The sequence below is a fragment of the Protopterus annectens genome, chromosome 6.part1 (assembly GCF_019279795.1).
Source record: "Protopterus annectens isolate FY-2018-M chromosome 6.part1, PAN1.0, whole genome shotgun sequence".
Taxonomy (NCBI): domain Eukaryota; kingdom Metazoa; phylum Chordata; order Ceratodontiformes; family Protopteridae; genus Protopterus; species Protopterus annectens.
Window position 1 is genome coordinate 50,378,540 of NC_056738.1, and position 15,254 is coordinate 50,393,793.

A 15,254-nucleotide genomic window follows, 5' to 3' on the forward strand; every position below is an offset into this window, starting at 1 on the left:
TACCCATTTGTCCTGGGTGATCATGTGCCAACTTTGAGAGAAAAGTGCTAGTTTTCCCCCTAAGGGGGCTGCAAGAAGTTAAGTGCTTGGTGCTGGCAGAGGCAAGTCATTGGGACTGTTTCCTGTATGGCTGTACTTTGTGTTCTCCAGTTTTGGAGGTACAAGCACCCGACTGTTTTGGCCTGTATGAGCCCTGGGGCTGGGATCTGCCTCTGGGACGTCTGTATCTGCCTCTTTGTGACATGTCCGACACTGGAAAGGACCAATTCTTTGTAGGCCAGTTTCTGCTAATTTTTGGTGGCTGAACCTGTAAGAAATCCTTTACTGTTTGCATAGATTTCGCTTTGTCCTCCATTTTCTTCAAAACCTCCTCTGCTCTAACACCAAATAAAGTATTATGCTGTAATGGAGCATCTAATAATTTTGCGTTAACATTATCAGGCAGATTTTGTTCCTTTAACCAAGCGTGCCACCTAATGACAGAACCCGTAACTGCGGCCCTGCAGGAGGCCTCCAGAGAGTCAAAACCACATTGCAATGTATGCTTTATCATTTGTTCAGTTGCATGCAATAAATCCTGTATTTCCTTATTTTCTGTACAATCAGAATTAGTCAACATTTTCTGTTTCAACAGTGACATTAAGTATTGCTAATATTTAATCATATGAAACTGACAGTTTAAAGCCCTCACAGCCAAAGTAGCAGCAGTGTAAGCCTTTTTTCCCCCATCTGTCTAGTGCCCTTGAGTCAGAAGGAACAGGGTTTTTAGCAGTAGCGGCCTTAACCCCCTTGGGACACTGAGAAATAGTTTTTGGGTCAGCAGAAGAGTTTTTATAAAGAAATTTATGAGACTCGGGAACCCTGTAATATCTGTCTGGCTTAACAGGGGCTGGAGGTAAGGAATCTGGAGAAAGGCTGGAATCTGAGAAAACATCATCTACAATGTCTAGCACAGGGGGAATAGCAAAAGGCCTGTGCTGAGGAAGTAAAAGGAAATCTCTGAGCCTTTTCTTTGATTCTGAATAATCTTGGCTCTCCCAGTGGAAGTGTTCCCTCATGGTATGCAGGGTTTCCCCAGAAAAAAAATCCTCAGGTGGAAAGGCTGAAGGGATGGATTCGTCAGCATCAGAATCCTCATAGGGAGGAAGAGAGTATTTCTGTACAGAATAGGAATAAGAGGAAATGGAAACTTGATCTGAAGAGTCATAGTCTGTCTCTTGCCTAGGCCTTTTGTTAGGAGGGGGATGGGAACCCCTGATCAAGGTAATAAGGTCTTTGGCCATTTTGAGCATCTGTTTTTTAGGCATGGAAGTCTGTTCTGAAGAATACTGTACTTGTTTCTTTGTCTTTAAAGTTGCTGTTAGTCTTTGCTTTTGAAGCTGAAGTAGGCTTTACATATAACTATGTAGGTCTGAAAACACCCTCAATCAAAAGCCGATGCCTGCTCAGCGGCTCCGGACCCATCTGAGGGAAAGATTTCAGAGTGTCCAATACCTTGAGTATCCAGAAGTCTAGCTGGCTTCATGTGGGAGTCATCAGCGGCCTGTGGCTCTGAGGTAGTGGGTGTCAGTGGCTGCAAAAGCGCCTCACTGAGAACCGGCGACTGGCTTAGCGGAAGCCTCATCGGTTTTGGATCTCGGATGCCTGTCCTCTTTTTCCTTGCGTTTTTTAGAAACTCCGGTCGTCGGTTGTTCTGACGGCATTATGTCATTGAATTTTCGGCCAAAGTAATAAGCAGAAACAAAGTGACGTTTAATAGTGCGTTTGTTGAATCTAGCACAAAAACGAAAGCTAGCAACGTTATGATCAGGGCATAGGCAAGGAATACAGTAAGAGTGATAATCCTTATGAGGTACTTACTTCCCACAAGAAATATAATTGTTAACTTTTTCTGACATCGGTCTGGAGCAAGAAAAAAGTTTCCCCAACGGGGTACTTAGCTTTAATGAAGACTTCGGATCTGAAATTCGTCTGCGAAAATCTCAGGAGTCTGCCGACCGGCACTTGCGAACTGCTTTTGCTTCAGGCACCACGCGGCAAGAAAGACTGGAGAAAATGGTGTCAGCTGCATCTTTTATACCCCTGGCGCACTGACATCAGGGAAGAGGCGACAGCAACAGACGCCGGACCTAGACTTTGTAATTCTGGCCGACCGCAGGCCGCCTGCCAGCAGGATAACCCAAGAGTAATGACTGCAACAGTGAAACCCGATGAACATCTGCTCTGACACACACATTTATGCATGACTCCCTTATAGGGATGTGCAGATAAGCTTCTAAAGTCTAGGGATGCTAGCCAGGAGTCCTTGGGTAGTATAGGAAGCAGCTGTTGGAGAGTAAGCATTTTGAATCTAGGAACCACCAGGAAGGTATTGAGAATAGACAGATCCAGGATAGGGCGCCAAGAGTTTTCTTTTCTGGGTCTGGAGGGAGGTCTGGCCATCGGCTTGGGATTGGCAGTGAGTGTAAGTAGAAAATGTATCCCTGGGATACAATGTTCAAGACCCATCTGTCCTGGGTGATGTACTCCCAGTTTTTTCTATGCAGAGCAAGTTTTCCTCCTAAGGGTGCAAGTACTTGAGCAAGGCTTGGAAAAGTTAAGGATAAATCAATGCGAGATTTTACAATAGGATGATGGCTTACTACTCCCCGATTTAAAGGTGGGAGCACTCCATTGCTTAGATCTGTGCGTACCCAGAGACTAACCATAATGGTCTGCTGCCCATGAGTTTGGACTGGAAGGTTTGGGAGGAAAGTACAGCTATGTACACTTACCATAAATGTAGATGTTCGAGTATATTCACTGTTGCAGTCATCACATTAAGGTTATCTGCCTGCCGGTAGCCCTCAGCCGGCCTGAATACCAGAGTATTCGGATTTCTGCGTCGGATGCTGTCGCTTCTTCCATGTCAGGTAGTCACTGGTATAAAAAATGCAGCCAATGCCATTACATCAGTTTTTCTTGCCCCAGATGTCAGGTGCCCCCACAATAGGAAGCAATTATATGGTATGGCACACCCCCATCAAAAAGCAAATACACATGAAAAAACATGTGTGCCAAGCAAGAAGACGAAGGCCGAGGTACCAGAATTAAAAAGTTTCATCAAACAGTTCACTGTTTGTGTTGTATCCCGCCCGGTATTTGTGTATTCAAAGTCATTATTTGGAGAATTGGAGGTGTTCGTTTTCGAAGTACCAAGCAAGAAGGAAAGGTAGAAAGTACAGTTGTGTACACTTACCATAAATGTAGATGTTAGAGTGTATTCACTATTGCAGTCATTACATTTGGGTTATCGGCTTGCAGGTAGCCCTCAGTCGGTCTGATTAACCAAGTCTTGGGGTCCTGCGTCGGCTGCTGTCCCTTCTTCCATGACATCAAGTCGTCAGGGGTATAAAACATGCAGCCGATGCCATTACATCAGTTTTTCTTGCCCCAGATGTCAGGTGCCCCCCTAATGGGAAGCAATTAAATATAAAAGCACAAAGCTATACCTCCAACAAAAAGCAAATACACCAAAAAGCATAGTAAAAGAAAGTAGAAGTATAGCCAAAAGAAGTTAGGGGGCTGGAGGGAGGGTAACCAAGACTGCAACAGTGAATACACCCAAACATTTACATTTATGTTAAGTGTACACAGCTGTACTATGTTCTTCATGTTTCACTGTTGCAGTCATTACATTTGGGTACATTCCCGAAGCTATGGTTGGGAGGAGGAATTTAGATAGCAATTAGGGCCAGTTATAAGGCCCTACAAGAATGCAGTGGCAAAGCCAGCTCTGGATTTAGAGAAAATTGGCAAATGATCATGCTTGCTCAAAGTATGTACAGAACTCCAGTTAGCAGCTTCTAGGATGTCCCTGGTAAGGACGCCTGACGCCTCTGAGAAAGGCTGCAGAGGTAGATGCAGCTCTGGTGGACTGAGGTCCGATCACCTGGGGGATAGGTTTTCCATGGTGCTAATAGCAGAAATAAATGTAATGGCTTATCCATTTAGAAATGGGTTTGCTTTAAAAAAAGCCTTCCCCTCTGCCCCTGGAGAAATTCCACCAGCAGTTGTTCAGATTTCTTTTGAGGTTTAGTCCTGTCCAAGCAGAATCTCTGTGCACATCTAAGGAATGCAGTATCCATTCCCCATTATTACATACCACCTTGGGCATGAAGGATGGATTGGTTCTAAGGGACACCCTGTCTGCATGAAAGACAATGAAAGGCTCCACTGCCATAAGGGCCTCTAGCTCAAGTGATTGCTAAAAGGAAAGCTGTTTTCCAAGAAAGAACTTAAGTCTGCAGTAGCAGCTGGCTCAAAAGGAGGTACACTGAGTTTCTCCAAGGCAAAGTTAAGGTCCCAGGGCTGAGGTTGGAGCTCTCCTGGGTGGTCTCAAATTTTTGGCCCCTCTGAAGAACTGCCTGAGCAGTGGATGAGAGAAGAGGGGTGGTTCTGTGTTATAATGAGCTGAAATGGCTTGGATTTTAATGGAGGAAAAAGACAGGCCCTTGTGAAGCATCTCACTTAAATATTGTAAAATCTGTGGTAAATTGGGCACTGCTGTGCTCATCCCATGAGACTGGTTCCAGGCACAGAATCTTTTCCATTTTTTAGCATAAGATTTTCTAGTACTAGGCCTCCTTGCCTCTAAAATGATATCCATCACAGGTTTGCTGATGGATGGTAAAGGAGAGATTAAGTAATTAGCCAGGCTGCAAGGTTCAGTGTTAGAAGCAGAGGGTGCAGAATCTGGTTCTCCAGGTGAGACAGCAGGGGAAGAGTCTGAGGCAGGTGCCATGGAGATAACCATGACACACTGCGCAGGAGGGGGTACCAGTGTTGGCGCAGCCAGTTTGGAGCAATCAAAATTATCCTTGGTTTGTCCTGTTTGATTTTTAGTAGCACTTTGGAGAGCAGAGGCAGAGGGGGGAAGGCATAGACCGATAGGTTTTTCCAGCTGAAGGACAGAGCATCCACTTTCCAGGCTTGTTTGTGGGGAGTCCCTGTGCAAAATTGGTAGTTCAGGGAAGAGGCAAACAGGTCTATATCTGGGCTCCCCCATTTGCTTGTCAACATGTTGAAAATCCTTGGTTCCAGTTTCCACTCGTATGGGTCCATGAGGTTTCTGCTTAGTCCGTCTGCCAGTGTACTTAGTTTTCCTGGCAGAAATTGAGCTTGTAGGTGCACTTGGTAGCTCAAGGCTGTGTTCCACAATGCCATGGCTATTCTGCAGAGGGGTAAGAATGTGTACCCCCACCTGCTTGTTTATGTACAACATAACAGTGTTGTCCGTCTTTACCATTAGTTGTCCTGGAAGAATGTGGTCCTTGAAGGCTGTCACAGCATTCTTTACAGCTAACATTTCTTTTAGATTGATATGGAGGTGCATTTGACTTTGGTTCCATTTGCCCTGAATGCACTTCCCTGCCAGGTGATCCTCCCATGCATAGTCTGATGCATCTGTTAGGGTTTGGGCCACAGGGGGTGGTGTGAAAGGTAATCCCTTGTTTTGGTGGCAGTCCTCTGCCCACCAAAGGAACTCTAGGCGTAGGCAAGGTATGATAGGAAGCAGTGTGTTTCCAGGTCTTGAGAATGTTGACACCAAAGGCTTTTTAGATACCACTGTAGTTTCCTCATATGCAGTCTTGCATATGGAATTAGAAGAATGCAGGAGGCCATGAACCCCAAGGCTTGCAGTATTTGTCTTGCAGATAGCAGGGTTTTAGTGGCCACTTGTTTGAAGTAGTTTGTCAAATGAATTTGTCTCTCTGGCGTGAGGTAAGCCATCTGGGAAGTTGTATTCAAGCTTGCTCCCAGGAATATAATTTGTTGACAGGGTACCAGGTGTGATTTTTTTTTCGTTTATGGTGTACCCCAGACAAGTTAGAACTCTTTGTACAAAGGCCAGATGATTCAAAAGTATGTCCTGGCTTTCTGCCTGAATTGGACAATCGTCCAGGTATGGGTATATTTGAATATTTCTTTGCCTGCAAAATGCAATTAACTGGAGCTAGGCACTTTGTGAATACCCTGGGTGCAGTAGATAAGCCAAAGGGCAGTGCAGAGCACAGTGCGTGTAGCCTGCTTTGAAGCGGAGGTATCTTCTGCAAGATTCTCTGATTGGGATGTGCAGGTATGCTTCTTTTAAATCTAGTGTTGCCAATCAGGCATCTTTGCCTAGCATAGGAAGTAATTGGTGAAGAGTCAGCATTTTGAATTTTGGAATCCCCAAAAAGGTGTTTAGAGTAGACAGGTCCAGGATAGGATGACATGAATTGACTTTTCTGGGTACCAGGAAAAGTCTTGAGTAGAAACATTGCCCCTTTTCCTCTTCTGGTATCAGCTGAATAGCCCCCATGCTTAAGAGAGAAAGTACTTGTTTTTGGGCCTCTGCCCCACAGATTTGGGGGTAGGTCCGGCCACCCGCTTGGTGTTGGCAACGTGTGGAAGTGAAATCTGTATCCTTGGGACACTATTTAAAACCCATTTGTCCTGGGTAATGAGTTCCCACTTCTTTGCATGAAGAGCAATCTTTCCCCCCAGGGGGCAGTCATTTGATAAGTGCTTGGAAATTTTAAAAGGAAGTCATTGAGACAGTTTACCATAGGTGGAGTGTTATTCCCAGATTTGGAAGTGGAGCCACCCCCACCACCCCCACACTTAGTTCTGTGTTTCCCCTGGGACTGAAACCTGGGGGGTTTGCTGTGTCTGAGTTTGGCTTGAGAAGACCTGCAAGGGGCTGGAAAGGACCAATTCTTAGAGGGCCAGTGCCTACTAAATCTAGGAGGCTGAACTTGTAAAAAAAAAAAATCTAACTGTTTGCAAAGATTTAGCTTTATCTTCCATCTTTTTAAGAACTTCCTCAGCCTTGTTGCCAAACAGGCGGTTCTGATTTAAAGGAGCATCCAACAATTTAGCTTTAACATGATCAGGCAAAGATTGCTCCCTCGGCCAAGCATGCCTTCTGAGCACAGACCCAGTAAGAGCAGCCCTGCAAGAGGCCTCTAATGAATCAAAACCGCATTGCAAAGTATGTTTTCCAACTTGTTCAGCAGAATACATTAAATCCTGTAATTCTTTATTTTCCACACAGTCAGGAATCAACATCATTTTCTGTTTAAGCAGTCCAATAACATGTTGCTGATACTTTAACATATGAAACTGGCAGTTTAAAGCCCTAATGGCCAAGGTTGCAGAAGTGTAAACCTTCTTACCCCATCTATCCAGCGCCCTGGAGTCTCTATCAGAAGGGGTAGGATTTTTAGCAGTAGAAGCCTTAATGCCCTTGGGCCCCTGTGAAATAGTCTCTGGATCTGCAATATGATTTTTAAAAAGGAACTTGAGGGACTCCGGGAACCTGTAGTATCTGTCAGGTTTTCTGGGAGCAGGAGGCAGGGAAGCATGGGCCAAACTAGATTCTGAAAAAGCATCAACAATGTCTAGTACAGGAGGAACAGCTAAAGGCCTATGCTGAGGTAGGAGAAGGAAATTCCTAAGCCTCTTTTTTGAATCTCAAAAATCCTGGCTTTCCCAGTGGAAATGCTCCCTTAGGGTATGTAAGGTTTCCCCAAAAGAAAAATCCTTAGGAGGGGAGGCAGAGAGAATGGAGTCCTCTGCATCAGAATCTTCTTAAGTAGATAAGGGCAAACCCAGCTCATCAGAAGAATCAGAAATAACAGAATCCTGATCAGAAGATTCGTAATAAACTTCAATCCTAGGCCTCTTAGAAAGGAGGGTTGGCTACCCTTCATTAGAGTTATTAGATCTTCAGCCATTCATATCATTTGTTTTTTAGGCATAGAAGCCTGAGCATGTGGTCTGGGCGTTGGCTTTTTAGGCATGGATCAAGATTTAGGCCCAAGTAAAGAAGGGGGTGTCAGTTTAATATGCAAGTCCGTAGGCCTGAATACACCCTAAGAAGCCGGTGCCTGCACATCAGCTCCGGACCCATCCAAGGTAGAGACATCCGTGGGTTCCACAGTTGAAGCATCTCGCGGCATACAGGACTCCGAATGGGTCTCAGTAGAGGTCTGCGAATCAGAAGTAGCGGGTATCAGGGCGCCTCACTGAGTACAGGCGAACCGGTGATTGGCTTAAGAGAAGCGTAGTTGGCAGTTTTGGACCTCGGCGGCCTGTCTCTGTCTTTATCTTTGCGTTTTTTCGGAATCCCGGTAGTCGGATGGCTAAAAGATGACCTCTCCAGATAATGAAATCGCGAACCTACGTAGAGGCGAAAATATACAGACAACGAACAGTGCGCTGATTAAATAAAGCACAAAATTGACAGCAAGGTACGTCATGGTCAGGGCCTAGGCAAGGAATACAGTACAAATTAAAATCTTTATGAGGTATTTGCTTTCCACAAGTAATGCAATTATTAACTTTTACTGACATTGGTAAGGAACAAGAAAAGGTTTCCCCAATGGGGTACTTGGCTTTAGTTGAAAACTTCGGTTCTGAAACTCGAAAATGAAAATTTCAGGAATCGGCTGACCTGCACTTGCGAACTGCTTCTGCTTCGGGCAACGCACGGCAAGAAAGACTGATGTAATGGCATTGGCTGCATGTTTTATACCCGATGACCTGACGTCATGGAAGAAGGGACAGCAACTGACGCAGGACCCAAAACTCTGTTAATCAGGCCGACTAAGGGCTACCTGCAAGCAGATAACCCAAATGTAATGACTGCAACAGTAAAAGAAGTACATCAGTAAAAAGGAGCACTTACGAGAAATTATCTTTGTTGGATACACTTCATAATCTTCATCTTCATCAGGAAGTCCTCTCCTCCTTGACAGCAACACACCACCTGTAGGAACAAAAGAGAAGGCATCATATAGTACTCCTCCAGAATCTAACTCAAAACTCAGTTGCTATTCCATCTAGCCAATGGGGAAAAAACGGATTCCAATGCTAATTTGTCATTTTCTTAAAGACTCAACTTTAGTATATTCAGATTTGCAACATGCATTAACTAGAAAAGTTCAAACTGTAACAACTGAAACCAAACTGCCAACACAGCAAATGTTACATCTCATGATGTGGGACTTCTGTGCAGGACCGCTTTTACTCTGCTGTCAAAAGATGTATACATTAATCATATGCAGGTGCAATGATAAGACAAGCTGATGTCTGTATGAAATAGGAAAACTGCAGTGGATAGCTGCATCTATTAGAAGACTCCACAATGTGCCAAACTATGCTGCTTAACAACTGTACATAACATTCAGCTGAATGATTTGTCAGAAGCTCTATGCAGTGATCAATGCTGTGATTTTACAATACCGGCGATTTTTTTATCTCTTCTAACCACCACATTCAATTGTGTGCAGTTTCAGCCAGTGCATCCGGTGATGTGTAAGACTAGGTGCAACCAGCCCATGAACTTAATATGCAAATCTATGCACATCAACCAGGTCAGTACCCCCCCCCCCCCAAAAAAAAAATATATATATATATTCAGGAGGACTCAACTAGATCATTCTAAACAAGAGACAAAGGGTGCACCACTATCAGCTGCAGAGTGCCCCTCAACTGTAACAAATACACGCTTACTGCATCGGTTGACCTTTGAAGAGGACCCTTCTTGATGCGTCTCTCCATGTTTGGTTTTACCATCTCTACTGGTGAAAGTATTTGGGATGATGCACATCATGATACCACAGGCTACAGAAGCTCACATCCACTGTGCCATTACGTCAACCCTTTGTTACTAGCAAGCATTTGATGCTATCGATGGAGATTGTACACCTAAATGCTAACAAGCGATATACAAATACATACTTGCCTGATACAGAAGTAACTTTAGAAATTAGGGCTACTGCAGGGGGTAGGGTCCTCTTCACAGATCAACTGACTTGGTAAAGCATCTGCTAAAACAGACGTACTCTGAAGGGTCTTATGGCAAGGTTAAATATGCAGAGGTAGAACCACCTGGAAGGAGCTGAAAAATTAAGACTAGCAAGAAGATGGAGTGTTCCAAACCTTACGGTATGTGGAGATAAAGGACAAGGACAGACTAAGACTGCACTACAAAACACCTACACCTAATAAGACCAGATCACAGCATGGGCCAGCAAGTGTCTATTAGAGACTAGAACCCAATCCACAATTCTACCAAGGGAAAGTACAGTTATGTATACTTAATATAAATGCAGATGTTAGCAAGTGTATTCACTGTTGCAGTCCTAACCATTGGGTAATCCATGTTGTGGTAGCACACAGTCTGTCCAAATACCAGAGTCAAGGTTTTGTGCGTCGGCTGCTGTTGCTTCCTGGGTGACGTGAGGTTGTCCGAGCTATAAAGGAGAGCAGGCAACGCCATTAACTCAGTTTTTCTTGCCTAAACCAACCAAAGAAGTCCAATTTTAATAATTACTGGTAGTCCTGGGGTCAGAGACCCCCACAGAAATGTGTCTCTCTATAAGGAAAGCAGGTATCAGAGGGAAGGAGGGAGGGAAAGCATGACTGCAGCAGTGAATACACTCGAACATCTACATTTATGGTAATTGTACACAAAGTACAGTTGGGTACACTTACCATAAATGTAGATGTTGAGTGCATTCACTGTTGCAGTCATCACATCTGGGTTATCCCTGCCAGGGTAGCCCTCAGCCAGCCTGAATACCAGAGGCCTAGCATTTCTGCTGCGGCTGCTGTAGCTTCAGGACTGACATCAGGTCATCAGTAGTATAAAGTAAGGCAACCAACGCCATTACATGAGTTTTTCTTGCCCTGTCAGGAGCCCTCAAGTGGAAGCCAGTTTATGGTGTAAGAACCCCACCAGTAGAAAGTAAATACCAAAATGTCACTTGTAAGGTGAGAAAAAGAAAGAAGAGGGGGATGGAGGAAGGGAAACCAGGACTGCAACTGTGAATACAATCTAACATCTACATTTATGTTAAGTGTACACAACTGTCTATCTTCTTCGCGTTTCACTGCTGCAGCCATTACATTTGGGTTGATTCCCAAAGCTGAGGAAAAGAGTGGAGCAGTCAAGGAGACTAGGGGCTGGCTAGGATGCACTGCAAGACTGCAGAGGCAAATCCAGCCCTGGATTTGGAGAAGATAGGCAGGTGGTAATGTTTGGTGAAAGTGTGAGCAGATGTCCAAGGTGGCAGCCTCCAGGATGTCCCTGGTGGGGACTCCTCTGAGGAAAGCTGCAGAGGTGGAGGCTGCTCTGGTGGAGTGAGTCCTGACCCTCTTAGGAGGATGTTAGCTTGTAAAATAAATGGAGGCAGTGTGCTATCCATTTGGAAATTGTTTGGAGATGGCTTTGCCCTCTGCCCCAGCAGCAAAGCTAACCAGCAATTGATAAGACTTTCTGAAGGATTTAGTCCTGTCTAGATATAATCTGAGCTGACTGTGCACATCTAGAGAGTGTAGGATCCTTTCCCCCTTGTTCTGTGGGTTAGGGAAAAAGGTGGGCAAACAAATGGATTGGTTGAGAGCCACACTGGACAGCACCTTCGGCATTAAGGATGGGTTAGTCCAGAGTAAAACCCTGTCAGCATGGAAGATGATTAAGGGATCCACAGTCATGAGTGCTTGTAGCTTGGGAGACCCTTCTGGCTGAAGTGATAAGGAAAGCTGTGTTCCAGGAGAGAAAATGAACTCTGCTGAAGATGCTGGTTCGAAAGGATGAGCTTTTCCAAGACAAAACTAAGGTCCCAAGCTGGGGTAGGTGCACTTCTGGGTGGCCTCAAGTTGCTAGTCCCTCTCAGGAACTGTTTGATGAGTGTGTGTGAGAAAAGAGGCTGCTCAGTGGGGAAATTAGCAGAGATAGCAGACGCATGAATTTTAATAGTGGAAAGGGAGAGACCACTGTGTAGCAGGTCAGCTAATACAGGATGGGAGGGAGGGACGGCTGTGCCAAAAAGGCTCCCTTAGCCTGAATCCAGGTGCAGAACCTTTTCCATTTGTCAGCATAAGACTTTCTAGTGCTAGGGCGTCTGGCCTCACATATAACATCTAGAACCTGTTCACTGAGTTTGGCAGATTGATCGGTGGTTAATGAATAAGCCAAGCTGCCAAAATGAGGGTCTGCAATTGGGGATGCATAAATTCTCCTTCCCTCTGGGTCAGGAGGGTTGGGGTCAGAGTGAGATGCAATGGTGGCAGTGGGTCAGGCTGCGCAGCAGTGAGTACCAGTGCTGGCGAGGCCAGTCTGGAGCAATAAGAACTGTCCTTGGTTTTTCCTCCCTTATTTTGAGCAGTACCCTGGGGATGAGAGGTAGTAGAGGAAAGGCAAAGACCGACAGATTGACCCAGGGTATGGACAGGGCATCCACTTTCCAAGCCATGCAGTCACGGCTCCCTGGTGCAGAACTTGTTGAGCTGATGGTTGGTGTGGGAGACAAAGCGGTGGCCCTTCAGGGTGATCCATTTCTAAGTTATTAGGGTGAAGGTTCTTTTGTCTAGCTGCCCCTTGTGTGGGTCCAGAAGATTTCTGCTTAAGTGGTCTGCCAGAGAGTTTAGAGAACCTGGCAGGACTTGTACTAAAAGGTGGAGTTGCCTGGCAGAGGGTGTGTGCCAAAGGGTCATGGCCAGCCTGCATAGAAGGTAGGATTGAGTCCCTCCCTGCTTGTTGATGTACCACATCACAGTGGTGTTGTCTGCTTTGATCAGGAGTGCCGCTGGGGAGAGAAGGGGCTTAAAAGCTGTCAAAGCGTGCTGGACAGCCAACATCTCTTTTTGGCTGATGTGCAGATGGATTTGCTGTGGGCTCCATTGGCCCTGTATGCACCTGACGCTCAAGGTGTCCACCCCAGGCATAGTCTGATGCATTTGTGGTGAGGGTCTGGGCGGTGGGGGGTGGTGAAAGAGGTAGTCCCTTGCAGTGGGAGCATGCTGCTGCCCACCAAAGAAAATCTTTTCTGAGGCAAGGTATCATGGGTATAAAAGTTTCCAGGTCTTGAGAGTACTGACAACAAAGGCTTTTTAGGTACCATTGAGGTTGCCTCATATGTAGTCTGGCATAAGGAATGAGTAGAATGCAAGATGCCATGATCCCCAGAGCTTGCAGGACTTTCCTTGCAGATAACTGGGGTCTGGTGGCTAGTTGAGAGAAGTAGGCTGTCAAGTAAGTTTGCTTCTCTGGTGTAAGGAATGCCATCTGGGATGCTGTATCCAGGCTTGGTCCCAGGAATATAATCCTTTGGGTGGGGGCTTGTTTGAATTTCTTTTTGTTGACTGTGTACCCTAGGGAGGTTAGTAGGGACTTTACAAAGGCCAGGTGCTTGAGCACCTTTTCCCGACTGTCTGCCTAAATTTGTCAGTTGTCGAAATATGGGTAAATTTGGATACTCCTTTGTCTGCAAAACACAATGGCCGGAATCAGACATTTTGTGAAAATTTTGGGAGCAGTAGATAAGCCAAAGGGAAATGCAGAGATCCTGCCCTGAAACAGATATTTCCTGCATGATTCGCTGACAAGAATGTGGAGGTAGGCCTCTAAGGTCTAGGGTGGCTAGCCAAGCATCCTTGAAGAGCATGGGCAGCAGTTGCTGGAGGGTGAGCATTTTGAATTTTGATATCACCAGGAAGGTGTCCAGAATGGATGGCTAGAGAATGGGGTGCCAGGTACCCTCTTTTCCTGGTACCAGAAAAAGCCTGGAGTAGAAACCTTGGCCTTTCTGTTCTGCAGGAACATGCTCTATTGCCCTCATAGAGAGCAGGGAAAGGACTTGCTTTTGTGCCTCTGCCCACTGGTTTGGAGGTAGATGAGTTGGAAGGGTGTGGAAAGAAGATTTGTATGCCTGGGACACTATGCTGAAGACCCAGCGGTCGTTGGTAATGGTGGCCCAGGTGCTTGCATGAACGGAGAATTTTCCTCCTAAGGGTAAGTGAAGGTGGTCAGAGGGAGAAGTGGGGCAGGAGAGTCATTGTCAGCTCTTAACATTAGATGGTGGCTTAGAACACCCTGATTTTGAAGTGGAGGAAATCCACTGTTTTTATCTCTGCATTCCCTGTGGCTGCTATCTGGGGGGTGCTTCCACAGCGTCTGGGCTGAACTGACCTGGTGGGAATAGGAAAGGACCAGTGCTCGGAAGGGCAATGCCTGCTGAACCTGGGTGGCTGGACCTGTAAGAAATCCTCAAATGTCTGCAGAGATTTAGCTTTTTCTTCCATCTTTTTTAAGACCTCCTCTGCCTTAGTGCCAAATAAGTTGTCTTTGTGCAAGGGTGCATCCAACATTTTAGATTTAACATGGTCTGGCAAGGGCTGTTCCTTAAGCCATGCATACACTCTATGGACAGAACCGGTGACTGCTGCCCTGCAAGAAGCTCCTAGGCCGTCAAAACCACAGTGCAAGGTGCGTTTAGTTACTTGACGTGCAGAACACATTAACTCTTGTAACTCTTTAGATTCTGCACAAGCAGGAAAAGAAGACACTTGTAGTTTGAGGTGTTCCAGGGTATGTTGGTGAAATTTTAGCATATGGAACTGGCAATTTAGTGCTCTGATAGCAAGAGTAGCAGAGGTGTACACATTTTTACTCCATCTGTCTAGTGCTCTGGAATCCCTATCTAAGGGGATGGGATTCTTAGCAGAGGTTGCCTTAATTCTTTTAGGCACGTGAGAAATTACCTCAGGGTTAGCAGTAGGATTTTTGAAAAGAAATTTATGAGTCAGGGACTCTAATACCTGTCAGGGTTTTCTGGGTGCAGGAGGGAGGGTTTCAAAAGTCAAACTGGATTCCAGGAAAACATCGTCCACAGCATCCAGGACTGGGGGAAATGGCCAGGGGTCTGTGCTGTTGAAGACCCATGAATTCCCCAAGTCTCTTTTTAGACTGAGGGTTAGTCCTGATTTTCCCATTGGAAATGCTCCCTTAAGGTATGAAGGGTTCCCCAAAGAAAAGTCTTCAGGGGAGGGGTGAGGCTGAAGGAATGGAGTCCTCTGCATCAGAATCTTCATAAGCAGAGAGGGGTTGCATGCCTTCCTGTTCAGATGCATGAGAGTCATCAGACTCCTGTTCAGACAAAACTACTGGGGACAGATGATATGCTGATCAGGGGAAGCCAAGCTACCCCTACCAAAAGAAAGACAGTCTTCTGCCATTTTAAGCAATTGAAAAGTACAGTTTTGTACCTACCATAAATGTAGATGTCCGATAGGTATGCATCTGCAGTCATAACATATGGGTTGTCCTGCCTCAGGCAGCCCTTCGGTCGGCCGGATTCCAAAGTCTGGGTCTGGCCTCGGCTGATGTCGCACTTTCCCCGACGTCATAGCTTCTGGGGTATAAAGGCATCAGCCGACGCCAT

The 15,254-nt window shown here is 45.7% G+C and overlaps 1 protein-coding gene across 1 annotated transcript in view; it reads right to left on the reverse strand.

The window, feature by feature from the left end:
* Positions 1 to 15,254, reverse strand: part of ZNF512 (zinc finger protein 512) — a 1,352,022-nt gene that overhangs the window by 1,121,633 nt on the left and 215,135 nt on the right. The window contains exon 2 of the mRNA XM_044075342.1: positions 8,714 to 8,794. Within this exon, the coding sequence (XP_043931277.1) occupies positions 8,714 to 8,794 (81 nt within the window). The remainder of the gene's footprint in view (positions 1 to 8,713; positions 8,795 to 15,254) is intronic.